This window comes from Cavia porcellus, unplaced genomic scaffold (genome assembly GCF_034190915.1).
Source record: "Cavia porcellus strain 051 isolate PalLab524CR breed Dunkin Hartley unplaced genomic scaffold, mCavPor4.1 scaffold_6, whole genome shotgun sequence".
NCBI lineage: Eukaryota > Metazoa > Chordata > Mammalia > Rodentia > Caviidae > Cavia > Cavia porcellus.
The window spans coordinates 11,017,278-11,042,397 of record NW_026947489.1 but is presented as its reverse complement, the minus strand read 5'-3'; the positions used below and the strand labels follow the sequence as shown (position 1 = coordinate 11,042,397).

The following is a 25,120-nucleotide window of genomic DNA, read 5'->3' as shown; positions in this document are numbered from 1 at the left end:
AGGTCCAGGACAAATAGGAAACAGATTTCTAAGAGTCGGTCATATGTTTACATTATGCAAATTATAGTTAAAGACCTGTAACCAGAACATTATTAAATGCCAGAAAGGGGGTGTGGGGGAGGGCAGCTGATATTTGGATATTTTCTTATAACGGGCAAAAATATTCCAAAGTTTCTGACAATCTGCGCGTTGAGGGCCTCCTATGGGCACATCTTCTACTTTTTCTAAGCTGGAAATAGAATCACACGCTCCAGGCAGTATCAGAACCCACGGTCGCCCATGAATTTGCAGCACGCAAGACTCTGCCACACTGACATAGGAACACGGACCCAATCTCAGCCTCCTTTGGCCCTGGAGCAACAAGGAGGCCTTGTTTAGAAGTCAAAGACTCCTGGACAGCTAGCTAAGCACTTGTGTGAGTCACAACACAAAAAGAGGCACAAGGGACAGTCTTGCAAGAAGTATAGCTTGCCCCAAAGACACTACCTTGAGTTTTGCAATACGGGTGCAGCAGAAAAGCTTCTGGCCGGAGACTCGGATGGACCCACAGGTGATGGGCAAAAGTGTGGCTGCACAGGAGGTGGGGAGCAGGAGCTAAAGCCTTGTAAGCCCATCCTGGGGTGCAGCTCAGTGGTAGAGCCATGGCCTGGCCAGCATCAGGCCCTCTGGACTCCAGCCTCAGCGCCACAAAAACAAAGTCTGGGAACTCCAAACTTTCACCAGGAGCCAATCACTGAAGGAGGGCTAACAGATGAAAACACCGCTAGGCCTTGCCAGGAAACCACTTCATACTCTCGTAAGAAAACTGTAAAACCCAGGGCAGCATAATAAAAGTGAAAAATTACTAAATAGGATTAAAGTTAAATTGTGAGCCAGATCGGGTCAACAACAAGGTGCTTCCCTTTGCCTCCCAGGTGCCGTGGGCTCAAGGGTGGACACCAGACCCTGGCTCCTCACCTCCCACCCTCTCCACAGCCCCAGAAGCAGAGGACAGAGCCTCTTCTGGAAGCCAAGGAGCCAGAGCTCATCCCAGTGGACTCGTTGTAAAGCACAGGGAGAATAAATGAACTACAGATTGCATAAACGTCACTGCCAGGAAAAAAAAGCCCACTCAACTTCCCAGGACCGCCTCCCCTCCAGATGCTAGCTGTGTGGCCTGGGGCAAGCTCCTTGACCTCTCAGAAGTGTCCTGTTCCCCTCTGCACCTGGAGGGTGAGAACAGTCCCTTCAACTCACAGGGCCATGGTGATAACACAGCCAGGGTCCCCTGCAGTGCACGCCCTCCCGTGGCTGCTCTTTCTAAAACAGGAAGGGCGAGGTGTCATGCACAGTGACACAGGCCTGTAATCCCCGCTACCCAGGAGGCTGAGGCAGAAGGATCCCAAGTTCAAGACCAACCTGGATAATGTAGCCAGATCATGTCTCAAAAGAAAAGAAAGGGGCTGGGGTAATGGTGTACCTGCCTAGAATGTGTGACATTTGATCTCCAGTACCACAGGCAAACACATAGAGACATACATGCACATTATCTGTGAAAGGCCACCAACCTGTCTTTGTGTCCCGGGGATTAACCAAAACTAGTATTTTGTGTTGAGGTTCATCTCGGTGAACAGTACACATGCAAACAGACGAAGTTTCAAGTTTAACCTGAAAAACATAATAAACAACCACTATGGTCTTTCATCATGCCAAGGGCACAGAAAATCACTGAACAATTAATTAGCACAGAATTCACTAAAAGAACACTCACAGAAGTTGGTTTAATAAGACAGAGACCCTACCCACTCTGAGCTAACCACAGAAGCAAATCAGCGAAGGTTGTCCGCCCAGTAAATCGTGTCCCACGGTCACCTGCCCATCTTCACAAGTTGATTAAACACCTCATCTGCTGGCAAATGCCCTAGGGCCCACTCCGTCCTGCAGATTTCCCAGAGCAGCGGGCTTCTCCATCCTAACCCTCCTTGGGCTTCAGTCTAAAACAGCAGAGGGCCACACACCTGCCTCCGCTCTGTACCTGTCAAGTGGGATTTAACTGTCCTTCTTAAGAGCTGCTGGCCATCCAGGGCGTCACCAGGCTGCCTGTTGCCCTAGCTCTGGTCCCTGCAATCATTCTCAAAAATGTACAGCTCTGAACCCCCTAGGCTCAGCCCCTCGCCTCATAGCCGCAGGTGAAAAAGCTCAACTCTGGCCCCCTGTTTACTTAGACTAGAGAGGCTCAGAGGTCTCTAACACTGGAACTCTCCCATCTTTCAAGCACCCTCATCCAAAGCCCTCTTTGTGGCCATCAAACCCTCTGATCTCACCCTCTAAAGCCAAAGGTCAGCACATCGCATTACAGAGTCTGTTTTGAAAATGGAGGAGAGGAGAGGAAATTAGGAAAGAATGTGTCACTTGAGCTAGGCAGGCAGGTTGCTTGTAAAAGTTTACAGCAGCCTCTACAGTTTCAGTGAACTATTTCCTAACAAATCCTGGGATCCATAAACATCTGGGTGCCTCCTCCCCTTCCAGAGGCCACTTTCATGAAGAGTCCTGCAGAGGTTATCCGCGGGATGGTCACTAGACAATGTCCACAGAGCATTCAACTAACTAGGGAAGATGCTTATTATAGATAGCATTGCATTCAGAGAGTGAGCTTCCCTTGAAAAGGTATGAGCAAAGTAAAAACTCAAATGCATTAAACCATTTGCAATGGTCAATCAGAGATGGTGGTAAATTCCGATAAAAAGGAAAAAAAAATTTTTTTTTTCTCTATCCTTAGTCCTGGCTCCAAAGCTTCACGCAATGCATGAGCACTGTTTTACGACCAGAAATATCGGCAAGTGTTATTGTGTCTGAAATGTAACAGGACGATGCCAAGACTGCAAAAAAGAGCTCATTAGGAAAAGACTTTGCACCAGAGTGATGTAACCTGATATACCCTCAAACCTCTTCCCCTTTCTATTTTGAAAAACTCTGCATACAAAAAGAAAAGTGAAACCTGCTAAAAGCTACAATGTCTACGGTAGAGGCACTTTGTTAAATGGCAGGAAATGCCTCCTGTCTCATAAGGAACCCCCAAAATAGTAGGAAACCAGTAATCATTTTCATGAAATCATTTTCTTTAGAAGAAGCCAATCAGCATTTCTAGTGAAGCAAAACAACTTAATTCAGTAACTGTTTTCTTTAATGTTTTGGTTAATGACAATAATTTTACTCGCTCACTGAGCATACTCCTGGTGTTTTTTTTAAAGTAGTCCCTAAATACACCTGCAGGCTGGGAATGTAGCTTACTGATACAGCACTCACCTAGCTTGACAAAAGGTTAGATACACAGTCAAAAAAATGGACCCATAGAAATGCGTGCAATAAAAGCATCTGAGCTGGGAATGATGGCACACGCCCATAATCCTAGCACCCAGGAGGCTGAGGCAGGAGTATCGCCGTAATGTCGAGGCCAGCCTGGGCTACCAAGTGAGTTCAAGGCCAGCCAGACCATGTAGTGAAACCTTGCCTCAAAAAAAGACCAAAAGAAAGAAAGAAAACAAAGCAAAGCAGATGGTTGCAACTGCATCTTAAAGAACTTCCGGATGAGCTATTGCATTTCACCGCCCTTCTGATGGACTCCAGCGCTTTCCTCTGTCCCCCCCTCACGGGCAGCCTGCATCCCCCTCGGCTCGCTAGGACCAAGCCCGGGTCTTGACGCAGTGCTTGCGCAATTCTGAAGCTGCTCCACTAGGGGGCGCCAAAGCGTGCGAGGACAGCGTCCGCCCTCCCCAACTTCAACCTGAGCCCCCCAGGAACCCCGACTCTCGGCCACCACGGAGGCCGCGGTCACCTCCGGACCCGCTGCCCCGCACCGTGCTGACAGGTCTCTGTCCTCCCAACCGGCGCTGCCCGCCAGGCAGCAGGCAGTTCTGGTCGGGGTGAGATCTGGCCCGGCTCACACAGGACATCTGTGTCCCCTTTTGAGCAGATGGACCCCAAATCTGAAAGGGGACGGAGCGGGGACGGCCCCAGAGTCACAGCTCTGGCTACTTCCTGTGGCCAGGGAGAAAGTCCTAGAAACAACACGACTGTGAAATGTTACCCGCAGTCCCACCAGCCCCCCAGGTGGACACTTTGTGTTTCTGTCTGTTCCGTTCTAGTCCCCACCCAAGATGCGCTACGTCAGCACCAAAAATCAGAATCCGAATCGCCACACCTGCACACTCGATCAGGCCTTCAAGACCAAAGAGGAAACAACGCCCTCACTGCACAAATGCAGGAGCCGAGACCTAGGCAGGATTGCACACAGCATCCCATTAGACACTCACAGAACCACTAGGAGGTAGGTAGGATTATTGTCCCAATGGTAGACAGAAGAATCCCAAGACCAGAGAGGGTAAGACCCTTGTTCAAGGTCACACAGCAAGCAAGCAGCGGACATAGGATTTCATGGGGGGCTCATTGTTTGGCACAACCAGACTCAAGTTCGGGATTCTGGGGTCCCAATCCGGGCTCCCACTTGCTCTTCAAGGTAGAATTATTTATTCACTCCAGAAGAGTTATGTTGCACTGTGTTCTAGATCTGGAGCGCTGGTCTGTGACATTCCACTGTTAGACCTGACAAGAACGCCACACCTACCTGCTCCCCCGTGGGGAGACAGAAGGTCTCTGCGGAGGGCCCAGTCCTGTCCCCCAGGGAAGTGTAGTAAGCCAGAGCCCGTGCTGCCTCCTGCTGGGCCTCCAGAGCATCTTCCACAGCGTCCACCGGGTAAGCAGTTGCTGCGGGGGGAGAAAGGCACAGAACGGTGTTAGTTGTACTCTTTCGCTAAAGGAAAAATCACCTTTTTTCTTTAGAAGGTTTTTAAAACACAGGACATTTGCTTTGACCATGGTTTCTTGTGGATGAGAAACCCAAACTGTAACCAAAGAGTAATGTAACAGATTGAAGACAGAAAGGAGCCTCCTCCAGGGGGAGGGGTCCGGAGGTGCAGGGACACAGGGAGAGAGGAGACCCGATGTCATCGTGGGCCTGTGCCAACTCCCCCAGGCCAGGGAATGCGCGTGTGTGGACCTGGACTGATGAGGAAAATGATCCCCAAACACGGGGGCTGAGGCGCTGCAGAAACACAGAGCAGTGGGGGTGCCTGAATTTGGGTGGTGGGTTTTCGGTGTGCACTGCAGGGTTTGCACTCAGCCTCTCTCTAAGCTTGATAAATGTGGATAACCAAAAACTGAAACATGAAACCATCCAATGGCATTTCTCTCCGTTCCGTCAGAGACTGTTTGGGAAACTGCTTTTCTCTCGTTCAAACTGCTGAATGACTTCTCAGATGCTTTCGGCAGCCGGCTCGGTGGGCTGGTACCTCGGAAGCTGAAAACAGCTAATCAGACTCGTGGAAACCATGGAAATCCAGACTGGGTTCTCCTTATCTGCCTGGCTTACATCTCAGTGCAGGTTCCTAAGACTTTGCCAATTCTGCTCCTCCCTGGGCGCCTCTTGCCACAGATTCAGTGTGGGCAGCAGCTTGAATGAATGAGGAAACCACACATCCGAACACAGATAAACTACCGAGAGCACTCGTTTGCAAAGAAATTAAGCAAAGTATTCTTAGACTGCTGTCCGCTGTCTCTTTCCAATTGTCATGATTTTAGGGGAAAATACTATCCTAGCACACAGACTGATAACATCCAGTTCCATCCCCTCCCCCTCCTCCTCCTCCTCTTCTTCTCCCCAAAAGATCAACCTGAATGAGAACACCTACTCTCAGCACCTTGCAGAATCTGCACCCTTTTCTTAGCTGGTCTGCATCCTGCAGCCACTTCGCCGGAAACAGAGACAGCGATCAGCAGCAAAAGTGTCAGAACGAATGTCTGCCCAGAATGGACTTCTCTGCAGCTGCTTAGTTAGAGAGAAAGTTCACAGAGAACGGAGGCTGGCAAGAGCCGCAGTGTCTGGACGGGGTCCTGTGTGAGCCGAAGCCCTGAGCCCTCAATTTCCAACGTGGAAATGTCCTGCACACAGTGGGAGGTACATCATACAGTGGAAATAGCCTCCAGATCTGCGGCTCTGCATCCGCGCATTTAACCAACCACGGGCAGGAAACCGGGAGAAAATCACATCGTACTGAACAAAGGCGGACCTTTGTCCTTACCAGTCTCTAACCAATGCTGGGCAATAAGTGCTTGCATAGCATTTACATCGTATCAGTCATTGTAAATCACCTGGAGGTTAGATGCCCTAGGTTGTGCCTAGGTGGTAAGCAAATGATCTACTTTATTTAAGGGGCTTGGACACCTGCTGATTTTGGCATGGGGAGACAAGACCACTGAATGAGATCCTCATGGATATTGAAGGACAACTTAAACATTGTTCTTCTATTCAACTTTTTAAAGATTGAATGTGTAATTCACACACACACACACACACACACACACACACACACACACACACGTTACAGATGTTTCAATAAAGACACAGAGAATCCAGAGTCCACTTCATGATGGTGAGTACTTCAACGATTAGCTTGGGAAGCTCTGTCTACAAAGGAGACGGAGACTTCATGTGGCCAAGAGATTCTGCAGAAGGCACACGTGTGTGTGCTCTGTGTGTGTGGCACATGTGTGCGCCTGTGTCCTCCCCATACATGAGCACACTCAGGGGAGCCCAGTGTCCACACCTGGCTGAGCCTCGAAGCCCCAGCACCAAGCAACCCCTCGGGGCCCTGGGCCGAGCTTGCAGACCCTCCCTACTCCTCGATGGGCCTTATGATTTTCCAGCTGAACCCATGGCAGCAATCCGGCTTCTTACTCAGGGACACTTCACAGCTACTTCAGAGACCAAACCCAAGCTGCATCACTCCTCATCGTGACATCCGTCCCTGACTTAGTTCGGGGTCTCAGCCCCCCCCCCACTCTACCCATTCCAAACAGAAGAACAGAAGCCAACATTCCTCGAGATCCAGTTGCTGCCAAACTGCTGAGAACCCCTGCCTTGCTTCACAGAATCCTGCTCCCCTCAGCTTACAAGGAGGAAACTGAGACCTCACAAGCAGGTGGCTGCACCAGGCGTGAACCCAGATCTCATTTCAGAATCTGTGTCAAGCCTTCCGGTCAGGTCAGAGAGCTGACCAACACCGTTTCCTCCACCACCTCACTCCCACACCCTCAAACCCAGCACCCAGAGGGTGCTGAACACCCTGCCGGGCTCCTTTGGCTTCTCCGGCCTCCAGCTTCACTGCAGGTGCAGCCAGCATCCTGGGAAGCCTTCTTTGAGCCCCAAAGAGAAAGGACTGGGACTCGAAGGATCACTGGTCCTGCGTCCAGGTCACAGCTCAGCCTGGCAGGAGACAAATGCCCCGCTCACACTGGGCTTTGCTTTTCATCATCATCGCCCCGACCCAGACACAAGGAGAGCTGCTGGGGCTTTCTGAGCGCCACACAGCTTCCGGTCTCACCAAGCCTGCAGGAAGACCCCTCTCTTTGCCTCTCCCATCCAAAGTCCTTCCTACTTAAGGCGGTTGCTCACTCAGGCCTTCCCAAGGAACTGCCATTCATTTCATCAAGTTGCTCAAGTGACTTTTCAAACACAGGCAAGAAGAGTGCGTGAAGCGCCCACTGGAAAATCAGAAAGAGGGCAATTCCACCTCAGGGCCCCTCAGGCAGTCTGAACCAGTTGCTATAGCTCCAGCTCACCAGCTCAAACAGGAAGTAGAGCTCCCACCTCGATTTTTACTCTGCTGCTGGCCCTTGAAGGGGGACCCTCAGTGCAGTTCACTGAGCTGTGTTAGCACCAGCCCGGTGACCTTGGCCCCGTGAGAATGTCCCTCCTGTGAGCAGGAGAGGGACGACACTGGTCATCAGGGAGAGATCACTCCTCCTTAATCCACCAGGCCAGAAGCCCGGCTCCCACCTGATTTCCCCAGGCTGCCAAGAGTTGCCTGGCACCTCTCTGGTTGCGTGTGGTCAGGAGAAACGCAGTGAATGTGTTTTACCCCTCGCATACCATGAAATATTTCCCCTGCAGGTTATGCACCAGGGCTGTTAGACTCCCTCAGAGAACTCTGTGATCAGTGTCCTGGAGACACCAGCTGTCCCAAAGGGACACAGAGGCAGGTGACCAGGTGTCTCAGGGGCTAAAGCTGCTGGAATGAGCAGACATATTTCAGCTGGGCTGTCCTGAGAGAGGGTGGCCAGCTGTCCTCCCCAGGGAAGAGGCCCTTACTGTATAAATGAAACAGGAGGACCTTAACACGCACAGGGAAACGTGGTCCCCACACTTGGCTCCTTTCCAAGCATGCAGCACCGGGTGTGGACACCCACACAGCCACCCTGGGGGAGCAAAGTCGGGGAGCAAAGCCGCCTGGAAAAGCCAGCAGAGTCCCAGGGAGCCCCGAAACCTGAAGCCCACAGCTCCCGGGTCATTTTTTGTTGGATTTGTTCTCTTCTGTCTGAGGAAAACTTCCCCAGCAGGAACCTCTCTCCCTTCCCTCCCACACAGAAAATACAGGGGGTGGTTAGCTTTCTGGAAAGTGGGGTGGGAGGGCAGGAGATGCTCACGGCAGAAGAGAAGGGGCATCGGAGGTCCAGCAGGAAGGCAGACCACCTCCCTAACCCGGGAAGGAGGCAGGGCAGCTCGGTCTCCATCCCAGAAGCACACAGGAATGCACACACAGGTTGGAGGCAGGGAGCCCCTCTGTACCCACTCAGCGCCCCCATGGTCACCACCCCAGGCTGCCGCGGTAAGTAAACAAGTCCGGGGTGTTTTCAGCAGGCCCTAGGCCCAGGATAGGCCAGGCTGAGTCGGCTGTGATGGAAGGCAGGCTCCGCACCGGCTTCCAGATGTGAAATGCTAACAGACTTTAATGGCTTCAACTGAGCAGGAAATATTTTCCTAGAGCCAAAAGAATGTAATCTTTTCAGTCCAATGTAAAATGTTTTTATTAAAACGGCGCACGGTTGAAATGATAATTCACTGCAGGCTCTAAAGAAACTGCAATTCCTCAACAAACCCCGAACTTAAGAATTCATTGTAAGCATACAGGGGCACAGTCACCCAAAGACAAAAATAAAGACCTAGCCCACAGAGTTCTTCTAGGGAAGGCATTTAAACCATTCACTATCTTTGCACCAAAGCACAAGTCCCAGGAGGATGTTAAAAGCAGCCGGGACCCACGGCCACTGCCAGCCCCACGCTGCCAACAGCCTGCACCACTGCTGGGTCGCCCACTGCTGCTGGCCACTGGGGCCGGGCCTAGAGCCCAGGCCTTTCCCAGGGTGTGCAGCTCTTCTGATACAACAATGGCCAACACTGAAGACCCCGAAGGGGGTCTCTGACCTGCACTCACTTGTCAATTCAGTGTCATTTGCAAAATATTCTCTCTAAACAGCGCCTTACCGCGAAGATTAGGAAAAGTCCTTCCTCTGAACAAACCATGATTTTTCTCAGGTGGGACTACTATTAGGAGAAACACTAAGGGAGATATTTTTAAGTGCACCAGCCCCACTCTTAAGAACTCAGCCTGTGCCAAAATCCCCTACCTGGCAGGAATTCCGGGGCATTATGTCATTGCAAAGGCTGGTTCTAGTCGCTCGAATTTCTTAGTAAAGCAGCTGACCGTTCTGTAGGTATGGTAAGAATAGCTCTCGCTCAGGATAAGGTGGGGAAGGATACAAAAGTATACAATCAGTCACCTTTTATTTTTTAGACGACATAGCTTGTACAGGAGCTCTTTTTATATTTTTGCTTTTCTGTGTTTTTCATGTAGGTGAGCTGGTTTTTGTCTTCACAAAATCAATTTTTTTAAGGAACTTATTTTGGATGAAATTTTTTATTAAAGAAGAAATCGGGCTGGGGATTTAGCTCAGCGGCATAAGCGCCTGCCTTGCAAGCAGGCAGTCGTGGGTTCAATCCCCGGTACCGATAAAAAGAAAAAAGACAAAAAAAAAAAAAAAAAAGAAGAAGAAATTTGCAGGGGAGAGGGGGGTGACTAAATTTGGGCCTGGCAGACAGTGAGATAGATAGATAGATAGATAGATAGATAGATAGATAGATAGAGTAGATAACTAAGTTGCCTGAGTGGGACTCAAACTTGAGATCTTCCTGCCTCAGCCTCTCAAAGCATACAAGACTAGTTTCTACCCAGTGTTAGAGACCCCTATGTGTCTTTGTGATCTCCACTGTAAGAATTAGTGAGACCCTTAAAAGCTTTATTCTTACAGCTAAGCACAAGAGGCTGCAGGACAGGCCGACTCCCTCTCTCCTGCGCCTCCCTCAGCCGGGATGCAGCCCTCCTCCCACCTCTCCTGGGGAGCCCTCAGGATGGCGCCGCACAGCCTGCACAGCGCTCCTGAAGCATCCTCACAGCTCTCATTAGCATCTTAGGTCTCCACCTAGAGGTGCCCATTGTTACTATGGAAATGCAGTAAAGGTTACTTTTGGTCCAGAGTCTCTGGTGCACACGCTCTAGTTTAGGGTGCTTCTTTTGTGGGGGGCTCCAACACTTAAGCCTCAAAACTTTGCTTCTCAGACTCAGGAGCTGTTGAGGGCACAACCTCGGTCCAGCACTCCGCAGCCACAGGGAATCAGGATGGTGCTTAAAGACAGGAGAGCTTCACTGCCGCCACCACTGCTCAGAACTGAGAGCCTGGCAGCCCCGGAACCCGTTTCTAGTGAGGCACATGTTGACAGAACCTTGTAGAGTGCCGCCCCCAAACTGAGCGTCTGTAAAGCTGAACATTCAGTGTTGCAAAGAAAAGAGAGAGGGAAGGGAGGGTGGAGGGAGGGCGGGGATGGAGAGGGAAAAATCCAGATTTCATGCTGAGCCTCCAGGGTACCCAGCACTGGCTGCCTTAAAACTGAGTTTGTTTTAAGAACAATTATGTTTAATTTTCCTGATTTGGGATTTGGTTTGTTGGAGTATTTGGGAGGTAGCGGGAGGTTGTTAGGGATGGAACCCAAGGCCTTGTACAAGAGCTACACCCCCATCCGAAATAGGATGGATTGCCAAAAACAGCTGTTGTCTTCACATATTGTGTGAGGCGGTGCCTGGTACCCACTTCTTTGCAGAGCAACTGAGGCTTGTGCACACATCCTTACAACTTCCCGGGAGGTGCTCCGTGATTTTCCTAATGCATCTTTTGGATACTGGAAAACCAGCTCTGAAAGGCATGCCTGGCTATGCCCACCGAAGGAGTTTTCTGATGCCAACGTGTTTAGCAAAGGACCTGCTGCAGCTCTGATCTCACTGTGGGGTGTTCTACGCTCCTATCACAAAAAGAGCAAGCAATTTGCAGCACGAAGAATCCACTTAACTCAGCATTTATTTCCCAAATTTATTTAACTAGGACCCCTCGTCCCAGAACACCAACAGGCAACAAACCATACCCTGGAGAAGAGTGCTTTGAAATAGTGTCACAGTGGAAGGACCTGTGGCTGTCAGGGAGACACACAGCAGAAAGGCAGGAGCCTGGAGTCAAGGTCAGGACAGGCAGAGCACATCCCCAGGGAACTCAGCCTGGGCAGCTGCGGCAGCCCCATCCCGCCCCCCTCAGGGCAGCAGAGAACAGGAGGTGAGCCTGCAAATGCTTGAATATTTCTGTTGTCTTTTAGAGAGCATCTGATTGCCAAAATATTCTTAGCAAAGCATTTTTTTAAAAAAAAAAAGTTGGAAGACAGAATGTAGAATATGTTCAAATTTTTGGAGCAGATGAGCAAAATTGTCAGGAAACGAGGAGGCACGGTGGAGGGTCTGCAGGTGGTGACAGCAAAGGTTTTCTTACGCATAATTGACAGGCAACCTGTGGCTCTATTATCGGACAACTTGCAGCTTGTCGTTGCCTTGGCTGAGAATAAATCGTTTGTCCCAAATCTAAGATGGTGAAATATGCAGATGACTTTTTTGCTACCCACACAAAAGTTTATATAATTCTAACTGCTTTTAATATGAAGATCTCATAATATCCACATTGATGCCTCTTATTTTTAGGTAAATGACACCAGGACAAAACTGTTTTTCTGCCTGAATTATTCAACAGGACATTAAGTGAGACTAAAACATACGGCTCCTTCTGCACTCAGAGAGGGATCACATGTGGGGATATGTGTGGGGTCCTATTTGGGGCAGACAGCAGGAAAAATGATCACAAATGGCTGTTTTCAGATGAATGCCAATCAGAGCTCTTCAATTTGACATATCTACTGCAGCTCAGCGTTTTTTCGCCCCTAACCCGAGCCACTCAATCCCCAGGGGTCATTGGTACAGTGGTGCTGTGTTTGTCTAACCTTTCCCGGGGGGGAAGAGAGCTTTGGCACACGCACAGGACAACACAGAAAGCCAGAATCATCAAATGCTGAATTTAATTGAAGTGAATTTACAAAAATACCAACCGCCAATGCCAGTGATACCACAATATGCGGTGGCCCTGGAACTGGCCGGGAAATGCTGTGGTGGACCAGCTGTCCAGACAAGCCCTGAGCCACACAGCACACAATGAGAGCCAGAAAAATAACCTCTCACCACCGTGATACATTTATCATTAGTCACAGAATAACATTTCTCAGAACTGACCCAAAAAATTGTGTTTGTTAATGGACTTCATCAGACTTTCTCCAAAATACAGCCCTGCAAGTTTACCTAGTACATTTCCAATAAAGCGGGTAGAGAGTGGGTTACTGTCCAAGGTGTCTGTCTTGGGCACAGCTACTGGGCAGGTGACAGAAAACTCAGCCTCACATGAGAGCCTACTTTTAAATGAAGTTGTTCACTGTTGAAGAGCTTGGGCTCATACGTGGATTTGTTGCACTTAAGGAAAAAATGGACCTAAATTATCTGACCACATAACGATTCACTTAGGGAAAAGGCTCTTGTGTCTACATCATTGGCAATGTTTGTGATAACCGCATTTTACAAGGGCAGTGTGCCCATTTGTGTGAAGCTAAAAATCAGTGAAGGAGAGGTGATATCCTAATATTTGAGTCGAGATTGGTACCAACTTGGTGTTAAATGGAAGAATCAATAGAGAAATGTACGATTCTGTGCCCTGTGCATAAACAGTATGTCTGAAGTATTCACGGGGAGAAATTTCAGAATAAATAATGATGTGTCCTCATATTAAAAGGCACTCTTATGGCCTTACATTTGTACAGTTTTCTAGTTTACAAAAGAGTTTCACACATCCTTGTTTGAAGCTTTAACAGCCCCTTAAACCCAGTAAGGCCTGGTGCACTGACTTTTACGTAGGCGGACAAAGGCTCAAAAATGCAAAGTTGATTAGTAACGGAGCTCAACCCAGGTCTTAATATTTCCATCACAGCCTCCACTTATTCCTCTACTGACGGACAGATTGGTAGCCATATCTGTACCAATGGCAGCTGGTACTCAGAATGGCCCTTTTGAAGACACCAGTGGGTGTCTGTAATATGTAAGCACATGTTTGTGGCAGCATTAGTCATAACAGGGAAACAGAAGCAACTTAAATGTCCATCACAAAGAAATTGATGCTCACACTAAATGGGAAACGTACATACATTGGAATATTATTCAGCCATAAAAAGGAAAATAACTCTGCCACAACATGGGCTGAACTTGAGACCAATATACTATGTGAAATAAGCCAGTCATAAAAGGAAAATAATTTATGACTCTGTTTATAGGCGGTAACTAAAACAGATAAATTCATAGAGACAGAAAGTAAAATAGAGAATTCCCAAGAATTGGAGGATGGGAGACAGAAGAGTTTTTATTTACTAGATACAAGAGTTTCTGTCTGGGATGCTGAAACAGTCCTTCAAATGATAGCAGCAAGGGGAACATGTGACAGTGGGAACATGTATGATGCCACCAAACTGTGTTTTCAGAGTGGCTGAAATTATAATTTTATGCTGTGTATTTTTTCCATGATAAATAAAACTTTTAAAAAGCACTGGTCCCTGTCTTGAAGAGACTTGTTTTCTATGGAACCATAATGAATATCTACAATTGCTTCATACTGTTTTCACTGTGGTAAAATATACATAAGGTAAAATTTTCATTTTTAGCCATTTTAAGTGTACTATTTTGGGGTTTAAGTACATTCACAGGATGGTACAGACATCCCCACATCCATCTCTAGAACTTTCTCACCATCCCAAACTGAAGCTCCAACCCCTGGTTCCAGATGTTCTCACCCTCCATCGCCTGACTGCCACCACCTCCTGCCTGTGGGTTTGACCACTCCAAGTATTACACCCGAGTGGGACTGCAGAGTATTTTTCTGCTCTAACTAGCTCTTTTCACTTGCCAAGTATCTTCAAGCTGCACAAATGCTCAAGAGTTTCTCTCAAGATGCACATTTGCCCCTGAGTTTATATTACATTCTATTTATTCATTCATCTACTGATGGACATTATAGTTCCCTCTACCTCTTAGGTATTGTGAATAATGGTTCTGTGTATATACACATGCGAATATTTATTCAAATACCTACTTGAAATTCTTTGGGCTATATATTCTGAAGTGGAATAACTGGTTCAGATGGTAACTCTATGTTTAACTTTTAAAGAAATTTCCATATCAGTTTCCACCATGGCACAAAACTCCACGTTCTGATCATCAAAGAAGACATAAGAATTCCAATTCATCTATGTCGTCGGCAATATTGTAGTATTCTACTTTGGGGGTTATTTTTTTATAGAAGCCACCATAATAGAAGCGAGTATTAGTGCTTCATCTAGAACACATTACGTAGGAGGCTGGAGCATCACAAGGAGCTCAGACAAGCAAAGAAGAAGGCCTGGACCAGGGACAGCAGTGATGGTGGTGGGAGAGCTGGCAGACTCAAGTCACGTTCTGACAATGCGCAGGGCAGTGCCTACTGATGGGGGCGCGAGGTGAGGACAGCCTGACCTCCTGCTTCACCCTTCCCTTCCACGTAAGTCAATGATGTTCAGAGGGCAGATTTCTAATTGTGATGTATTTATAAACTAACCTTGGAAAGAGTCTGCTGTGGTTCTAGCTTTACCAAAGTATTCAACCGAAGAACACAACAATAGGAAAATAATATGCACATTATTCTAAAGATACTAAATATTTTCTTAAGGTATTATAAACTGAGAAAAAATGAAATAGCCACAACAGGATGGCTTGTATATGTTGGACTGAGACCTAGATGAAACCAAACAATGATACTTTGACTTTTCTCAATACTAAGCCACACAGGTGTGTTTGTGCTAGGCTGAGGGTACAAACTTTGAGATTTCTCAGACTTGATTTCAAAAACTTTAACATGACAAAGCAAGTTCCCATGAAAGAGACAGCACAAAACACAAAATCCGTTGAAAAGACTGCAGATATTAAGTACTATACGTTAGAAGATAATGCTATTTTTAATCTTTAAATAAATAAAAAAGATTTTAAAAATTACCCAGTAAGATTCTAGAGGAGAAAGTGCATCTAGATATGAGCTCATGAACTAGAAAATCCATCTGAAAAAATATGCAGACGGCAGCACACAAAAGCACACAGGGGTCAACTTGAAAGGCAGGGAGAGATCAAGAGCAAAGTGACAAGGTATGGTAGCAGCCGAATTTAACTTCCAGAAGGAAGAAGAATCAAGATTTGATCAAACAATAGTCACGAAACTTCTTGAATCAATGGAAGACACCTACCCTCAGATTCTGCTATTAAAACCAATTCCCAAAGCAAGAAAAATTTATACCTAAACACACTGCAGTCAAATTGCAAAATAACAAATATAAAAGTTGATCATAAAAGCCATCAAAGAGAAAAGACAGATCTTTTCAAGAGACTGGCAATTAGATTGACAACTGCCTTCTCCATCCTAACTATGAAAGCCAGCGGACAATGGAATGGCACTCAATATGCTAAATGAGAGGGACTCAGCAGTAGGCACCAAGGAAGCCAGGTGCCTGACCTCCCCTACACTACAGGACAGGCAACCAGTGCAGGAGAAAACAGGGCTCATCACTGGCCCCTTTTTCTCATTTTTTTTCTTTTTTCTTTTCTCTTTCTTTCTTCCTTCATTTTATTCTTTTTTTCTCTCTTTTCTAAATAGCTGGGGAGCCTCAAGCCACAGAAAACTAATCCCATCCCCAAACCCAGAGAACAAACTCAGATAATCCCTCCAATATTCCTTCATCCTTTCTTTTCTATCCCTTTCTGTTTCCCAAATATTCTGTGACCTTCCTGTGTCCTCTGGCATTGCTTCTACCTCCTTCCTAGTTTTCTTTGTTTACACACTGTTCTCCCTAATGTCCCTCACCACAGGGCGTAACCATTCTACCAAAGGGAAACACTTCGCATACAAATCACTAATGTACAAGCACCTCTGTTACATAACTTTGTTCCTATGGTCTAAAGTACAAGATCAATAGTTACCACAGTCGGTCAGTTTTGAAATCATGCTTGAGGCTACTGTTATTGCTAATCTTACTACTTAACAAGTAGTAATCTTACTACTTTACCTGTTGTAATTAGTTGTTTTCCTTCCCAAAACAATATTGGGAAGCTCTGGGATAATCACCTCACCATAGCCCTGCACCCAAGGACTGGGGACTGAGCCAAACAGGTATCAACATTCCACTCTCAAATAATTGGGAAGGTAAAACTTTGGGACACACACAAATCAAGAATTTCCTACATAAAAAAAAAAGAATTTCCTACACACAGAAGACATTTCTGAAGAGCAGACTTTTTCTAAAGAGGACTTCATACTTAGTGATACAAATATCTATTACAAAAACTCACAAGGATCATCACAAAAAAATACTCTGAAATACAAAATGATAACATGAAGAAGCAAAATGCAATCTCAGACCTCCAGACACCCAAAACAAAGAGATGTCCACCAGGAACATCAACATAGAATAAGTTGAAAGACACACATATGAAATTTCTGAATGATGGCAACAAAAGTAAAGAAACAAATCCATGATCCTATAGAGAAAATCAGATCTGAAATAATCTCTCAGGTTACAATAACAAATGTCAACATTTATAAAGGAATTTCTCAGCAAATCAAGAGTAGAGAGAGATTTAAACAACAGATGATGATAGCAAGAGGATGGAAACCATGAATGATCAATATGGGAAAGAAATGAATGCATGAAACAGATTCAAACAGATATCTAGGAAATTAAAAATTCCGTTGAAAGCTAGCAAAATTGTCTGAAACTGAAGAAAGATTTTTAGTCCTTGAAGACTCAGCTAGTGATAATGAAAGGAAAGATCTCTTGAAAATAACAAAAGATCAGGAAATAACAATTCAAAAGGTGCAAGATGCAAAGAAAAATACCCCAAGATTAATTGGTGTCAGTGAAATAGGAGACAACACAAATGACATTTTAAAAAGTTATTTGCATACATAATAGAAAATTTCCCATATATGGGAAAAGTATCTGACTTACAGATAAGTGAGGCATATAGTGCCTCAATTACCCATAACCAAAATAAATCTACACCCAGATCTATAATAATTGAGATCTCAGAAATGCATCACAAGAACAGAATATTAAAAGTTGTTAGAAAAAAGAAAGAGATCATCTGTAAAGGAGTGCCCATCAGAATCACAGCAGACATCTAAACACAAATCTTCAAGTCTAGAAGAACTTGGAGTAAGCTGTTTTAAGTTCTAAAAGAAAATAACTTCCAACCGAGAACAATCTTTCAAAATTAATGGGGAAATAAGATACTTTCATGACAAAGAGCAACTAAAGAATTTCATGACCACCAAACCAACACTACACAGGTTACTACTAACAAATATTTTATACAGGCATAAAAATGACCACAATACCAATAAAAACAGTAGAAGAAAACCACCAAGAAGGGAAAGCAGTTAAACACAGGGGAAAAGTAGTGAACCAACAGGAAAACAACATGAAAAAGACAAGCTGCACATATCAGCTTAACCATCAATGTAAATGGCCTTAATTCACCAATCAAAAGAAATAGACTAATAGAATGCATCAAGATACAAGATCCAACAATATGGTGTATATAAGAAAAACACTTAACTCACAAAGAAATTCATAGATTGAAAGTCAGAGGATGGAAAACAATACTCCATGGAACAGGAACCCAGAGAAAAGCAGGGTTAACCATTCTGTTTGCAGACAATGTGAACTTCCAACCAAGAGTGATCAAGGTCACTACATACCTGTAAGGGGAAAAATTCCAGAGGAAGCTATAACAATAATAGATATATATGCATCAAATATGGGAGCACCCAATTATATAAGACAAATATTAATAGACATAAAAAATCAAAGAAGCAATAATACAATAATAATAAGTGACCTTAATATCCTATTATCACAAATATGTCAACTATACAAAAACTTAGCAAAGAAATAAAAGAACTGAACCAAACCTGTGAACAAATGGGCTTAGTAGACATTTACAGAGTGTTCCACCCAAAAAATTCAAGGTATACATTCTTCTCAGCTGCACATGGGATGTTCTCTAAAATACATCATATACTACTAGCCAATAAAACATGCTTAAGTAAGTGCAAAGGAATTTAAATTATCCCACACATATTATCAGAACATAGTACATATAGGTTGGAAATTAATGACAAAAGAAACCCCCCAAACCCATAAACACATGGAAATCAAATAACATCCTCCTGAACAACCAATGGATAACAGATGAAATTAAATAACAAATTAAGCAATATTTACACTCAAACCAAAATGTAAATATGATTTACTGGAATCTGTGGGACACAATGAAAGCAGTTTTGAGAGGGAAATTTGTAGCAGTAAATTCTCACATCAGAAAAACAGAACAACATAAATAAACAACCAAATGCTATACTTCAAGCTTCTAGGAAAAAGAAGAGCAAGTCAAGTCCAAAGCTGATATAAGGGAGGAATTATAAACATCAGAGCAGGAATTAACACAACTGAGACCAAGAAAACAATACAAAAATTAATGAATCAAAGAGTTGGTTCTTTGCAAGAATAAATAAAATTGACAATCCCCTAGCCAACCTTATCAAAAAAGGGGAAAAAAACTCAAATTCATGCAATGAAGAATGAAAAGAATGAAATCACTACACATCCTGTGGAAATGCAGAAGACAATTCTTACTTCAAAAATCTTTACTTGCACAGTGTGGAAAACACAGAAGAAATGGATAGATTCTTAGAAACATTTTAATTACCAAGAATCAAGAAGATATAAAAATTTGAATAATCCAATACCAGTTAATTAAATTGAAAACATAATTAAAAACTTATCAACAAAGAAGAGCCCAGGTTCTGAGATTGGTTCACAGCCAAATTCTATAGAAATTTAGAGAAGATTTAATGCCAACACTCCTCAAAGTCTTTAATGAAATTGAAAGGGAAGCAACTGTTCATAATTCAATCCTGGAGGCAAATATTACCCTGATATCAAAACCAGAAAAAGACCCAACCAAAAAAAAGACCTACAGGACAATTTTCCTAATGAACATAGATTAATTTTCCCCCTAAAATCCTCAATAGAATACTAGCAGATTGCAGTGAATCATTAAGGAGAGAGATTATACACCATGACCACGTGGGATTCAACAGCCAACATTGTATACTAAATGGACAAAAACTGAAAGTTTTCTATCTAAAATCAGGAACAAGACAAGGATATCCACTATGACCACTCATATTCAATATAGTTATGGAAATATTATCCAGAGCAATTAGACAAGAAAAAGAAATAAAAGGAATAAGGATAAGAAAGAAAGAAGTTAAATTATCATTATTCATAGATGACATGATAGTCTACATAGAAGACCCCAAAAACTCCACCAGAAGACTCCAAGAATTAATAATCAAATTCAGTAGCATAGCTGAATACAAAGTCAACATTTAAAAATCAGTAGTATGCCTGTACACAAGCAGCAAACTCAGTGAGAGAAAAATTATGTAAATAACACCCTTCACAGTAGCAGCCCCCACAAAATGAAATACTTAGGAATAAATCTAACAAAGGAAGTAAAAGATCCATACACTGAATATTAGAGTACTCTGCAGGAAGACATTGAAGAGTGTTATAGTTTGTGTCTGGAAGTCCCCCCAAAGCCTCAGACAATCATAGGGGCAGGTTTCTAGAATCTGTGATTTGATTTATGGTCTGATGCTCGGATTACAGGTGTGCGTGCTATGCCAGCCCTAGGGTGGACGGTCTTCATACAATACAAGGGACAGAAAGAATCTTTGCTCTGCACTCCTCTCCTTGATACTCTTGTTTTGCTGTTTTGTGCTGTTATGAACTGTTGTCCTCTGCCATAAGCCACCCTACCTTGGAGCCAACAGATTACGGACTGAAACCTCCACAAACTGTGAGTTAAATAAACCTTTCCTTCCTTAATTTTGGGGATCAGGTATTTTGTCTCAACAAAGAGAAAGTAACCAAAACAAAGAGGATATCAGAAGATGCTTGTATATGGGCAGAACCAACATTGTGAAAATGACCATATTCCCAAAATTTTTATACAAATGTAGTGCAATTCCAATCAAAATATCATTAGCATACTTCACAGATCTAGAAAAAAATTTCCTAAAATTCGTTTGGAAACAGAAGAGACCTTGAATAGCAAAGGCAATCTTGGGAAACAAAGGCAGGGCAGGAAGCATCACAATCTCTGACTTGAAATTATACTACCAAACTACTATGATAAAATAGCCACGGTGCTGGCAAAAACCAAAAAAAAAAAAAAAAAAAAAACAGACTTAAGGATCAGTGGAACAGATTAGAAGATGCAGACACAACCACAAACACACTCAGCTACCTTATCTTTAACAATGGGGCCAAATATGTTCACTGGAGCAAACATAGCCTCTTTAATAAGTCACGCTGGAAGTACTGGCTTTCTACATGTCAAAGATTAAAAGTAGGGACTGGAGATTTAGCTCAGCAGAATAAGTACCTGCCTTGCAAGCAGGCGGTAGTGAGTTCCATCCCTGGTACCGATAAAAAGGAAAAAGACAAAAAAAAAAAAGATTAAAAGTAGACCCATGTCTGTCACTATTCACTAAAGTCAAAATGGATCAAGGACCTAAATATTAAAACAGAAACCTTAAACCTATTGGAAGAAAAAGTAGGTAGACACCTTGAAGCCATAAGGGTAGGCAGAGAGTTTATGAACAAAAACTGCATGGGAAAAACTGCATGGGAAGTACTTCAAAGAATCAACAACTGGAATCTCATCTTATTTTTTTTTTAAAAAAATAGTCTTTCACATCAAAAGAAATCATCAAAAGAGTGGAAAAAAACCCACAAATTGGGAAACAATTTTAGCCAATTGTTCCTCAGACAAAGAACTTCTATTTAGAACATATAAAGAACTGAAAAAAAAAACAGGCCCCCCAAATTCAAAGACACAATCCAAAACTGGGTATATGAGATGAATACACACTTGCCAGGTAAAGAAATACAAGTGGCAAATAGTTACATGAAAAAATATACAATATCATTGAGCATTCAAAAAGTGAAAATGAAAAACATTATTTCATCTCACCCCAATAAGAATGGCTATCATCAAGAAATCAACCAATAAGAAAGGTAGGCAGTGCTGTAGTAAAAATAATCCCTTCACCACTGTCGGTAAGAGTGTAGATTGGTGCCTCCACTGTGGAAATCATTGTGGAGATTCTGTAAAATACTAGGATTAGAGGTCCCATTTGACCCAGCAATTCCCCTTCTGGGCATTTTCCCAGAAGAATTAAAAACATCATACCACAGCCACATATGCACATCCATGTTTATAACAGCACAATTTGTAATAGCTAGATGATGGAAATAAATTAAATGCCCATAAACTGAGGCATGGATAACAAGATGTGGTATTTTTATATAATGGAGTGCTACTCAGCCATAAAGAAGGGTGAACTTCAGGCTTTTATAGGTAAATGGATGTAACACAAGACCATATTCATAAGTGAAATAAATCAGAATCACATAGTAAACATCACATTATCTCCCTAGTATAAGAAACTGAAAGAGGAAATAAGATCCAAAACATACAATCGATATGCTGAAAAGGAAAGAAACTGCCCAAAAGAAAAGAACTGGGATGGGGGAAAGGTGAAGAGAAGGAAGAGAAAATTAAAACACAAATAATGTGTGTGTGTATGTGTGTGTATGATAGTTAAGATAATTATACTACTGATTTCTATTCATTTTTAAAATGGTTTGCACAACCATTTTAAAATTGTTTGATCAACTTTGCATGCCTATATCTTGTAATCTGAGCAACTACTTTGCAGATAATGATATACAATATATTAACCACTGTTAATTTCTTATTATCTTGTGTTGAAACTCTGTATCAGTTTATTGTTTTCCCTTTTTAAAATAAAAAAGAAAAACATGCTAAATCAAAATAACTTTCATCGTCCACATAGCAAATGTGACATTCAAAAATGTGAATGCAATAAAGAAACAAATAGAAAAATAAGCCCCGAAGGAGATTATTACCAGCAGATTTCCCTAAAGTTAGTTCTAGTGCAAATCAGAGGAAATAAAAATGACTTCAGAAAGAAGAGGTTAGTCCAAGTTTGGATGCAAAGAAAACCATAAACATGTAGATAAAAATGCTGATGCAGGCTGGATAGAACAAAAACATCTCATTTGAGGAGCTAAAAACTAATAGAATTAATGTGCTACATAATAATGCCACACAATTTGGGAAGGCAATGATTGGACTGAAAGCATCTTAAGGCACCTGAGTTATTCCATAGAAAGTTAAAATTTTATGAATCTCAAAATCAATGAGAATTAAACATGCATATTAAAATTTCTAAGTTAACCTTAAAACAGAAACACGAGTATTAAATTTCAAAACAGGAGAGCAGACATAGGATTCTGGGCAGGGATGCGGGATATCCAGTAATATAAACTGTCCAGGGAAAGGAAGAGAATCTGCCAATAACCACACTGAATTGTTGTGATTAAAAGCAGATATTCACCAACAAATAACTAAGCTTTTATAGAAGGACAGGTTTTGTTTTATTTGTGGTTTTACATGAAATATTCTTATAATTTTTTATTTATTATTCAGGTCTCATGAGAAAATACAAATAATATCTTATTTTCTGCATAACTTTTGTGTTTTTTTTTTCCCTAAGAATTTCTAATAGAGAAGCGGATAGCATGCATGCATTACACAAATTACTTGTTGGAAAATAAAAAGGTCAAAATGAACACACTATAATAATTTACTGTTTGAACCGTATATAGCTCTACCGCACATACCCACACCAAAAAACCCTAATCCACCAAATACCAGTTTAGCAGGGAGTGCACGGAGGAGATGGAGGAGCAAGATGATAAGAAAATGTTTTATGCACTGGTGAAGTCTCTACAAAATCAACTTCTCAAGTACTTACCACGGACTGAAATATTCAGGGACTCTGATTAGGGTTTATTTCAGAAAAACCCAATGAAGAAATGAGCACAGCTTTCTCTCTGTTAATGGAATTTGCAAGTTGTGGTTGGAGACTTGGTTTCCAAGAAAAACACATTTATCTTCATTTCAGCCAGTCAAGGAAACCAAGCGGTCTAGGAGAGTTTGGGACCTGGGAGTCCTCCACTGCCTGCCGCATGGACTGGCAGGAGCTCCCCCTTTTCCCTGAGCAAGAGCTCAACCTCCAGCTGCCCTCCTGGGCGCCCCAAGGTCTCAGCCCCTTGCAGTTTTTGGTAGCCCTGGGGCTGCTCTGTGTGAAGACACAAAAAGGCACAAGAAGTGTCCTGGTTCTTTATAATCAAGAGCATTTTGGAAGCAGGTTCCTCTTGGCAGGAAATGAGGCTGTGGCCTGGGCATACTGAATGCGAAGGGTCTGCTATGAGAGGGTCCCTGGAGGCTAGCAGATGGCACAGGAGAGTGTGGAGGTGGGTTGCAGCATGCCTGCATTTTAAGACAGTGGCCTTTGGATTCACACCAGCTGTGTGTGCCACCCCACCCAAGCTTGCAGCTCGCTGGCCTTGGAAAGGCAGCCCATAGACTAGAACAGGCAACCTAGAAGGCCTGGCATTTCTCACCGCAGTTTTTCCATCCTGATAACCTCACTCAAACTCTAGATTTCACTTGCAAATGACCGTCACTGCACCCCAGTCCACCGTGACTATAAGTCAATGACCCTCAGGGTTTTATCGGAGCAAGAGCTTAAATTTTACCCTGAAATTTTTTTCTGTAGCACCAACATAGCTGTTTTCTACAAATTCTGTTTAGAACTTCCCAGGACTAAACTACAAATAATATCAGAGGAGACAGGAGCCAGCTGCTATCAGAAATCTAGCAAAGACCAGCCAGCTGGTCACCAGACCAGAGTTTCAAAGTTCAGAAAACAACACTTCAGCATTCACTGTGTCCCAGTGTTCAGCTGAGTCCTGGCCATCTGGTCATTCACCCCATCCTCCCAAGAGTTGACATGGGACGGCTTCCAGTGGCCAGAAAAGGGGATAGGAAGGAGGGAGAGTAACGTGGAGTTGGGGAGGCACACGCTTGAGTTCTGCCAGGGGAATGGCAAGCCAGCTTGCATCACCCACATCATGACACAAAATCTGCAGAAAACTCCACCTAACCATCATTTTGACAGAGGCAGAGCCAGCAAACACCTTCACCAGAACCTGACAGGAAGTGCTTCCTCCACTCTCTGCTCATGGAGCTCAGGGCACCGTAGAAAAATCAACCATGGTCCTACCCTCAAACAAAATAGGTCTGCTTGGGTAGGAAGCCACAGACAACCTCTGTGGCTGGGTAGACGTTTCCCGTCCTTACTCATCTGATAAGTGGAGGCTCAAAGTGAAAGCCACAAGGAGAAGCCATGGCAGTGATACGAGTCCGGATGCTCAGCCCGGCGGCCACCGACTGTCCCCCCTGAAGCCTTCACCCCAGGAACAGAAGTCCCCAAGCTTGCCAGGCTCCCATTCCCCTAGGACACTACAAGTGGTTCACTAGAGAAGATCCAAAATGGCAGAGAGTATCTGACTTCTTTTAAATTTTATGTTAAAAGGAGTCATCCCTGAAGGAGATCCTTAAGGAATAGGCACACAAACTATTTCCTTCCTGGGCTGTTTTGTTTTGTTCTGTTTTTGAGGGTCCCTTCCGAACCTTGCCCTCCAGACAGATTCTGTTCCCTGGGAGATAGACCAACAACAACCACCCCATTTTAT

General features: G+C 43.9%; 1 protein-coding gene across 7 annotated transcripts in view; it reads right to left on the bottom strand.

The window, feature by feature from the left end:
• Nucleotides 1–25,120, bottom strand: part of Fam169b (Protein FAM169B) — a 93,609-nt gene that overhangs the window by 55,377 nt on the left and 13,112 nt on the right. For 6 of the 7 annotated variants that reach the window (XM_063249962.1, XM_063249959.1, XM_063249960.1 and 3 more), the window contains exons 2-3: nucleotides 4,604–4,743; nucleotides 1,548–1,647 (exon numbers count right to left, since the gene is read on the bottom strand). In XM_063249962.1, the coding sequence (XP_063106032.1) occupies nucleotides 1,548–1,620 (73 nt within the window). In that variant the 5' untranslated portion in view covers nucleotides 1,621–1,647; nucleotides 4,604–4,743. The other variant, XM_063249961.1, reaches the window with a different exon arrangement.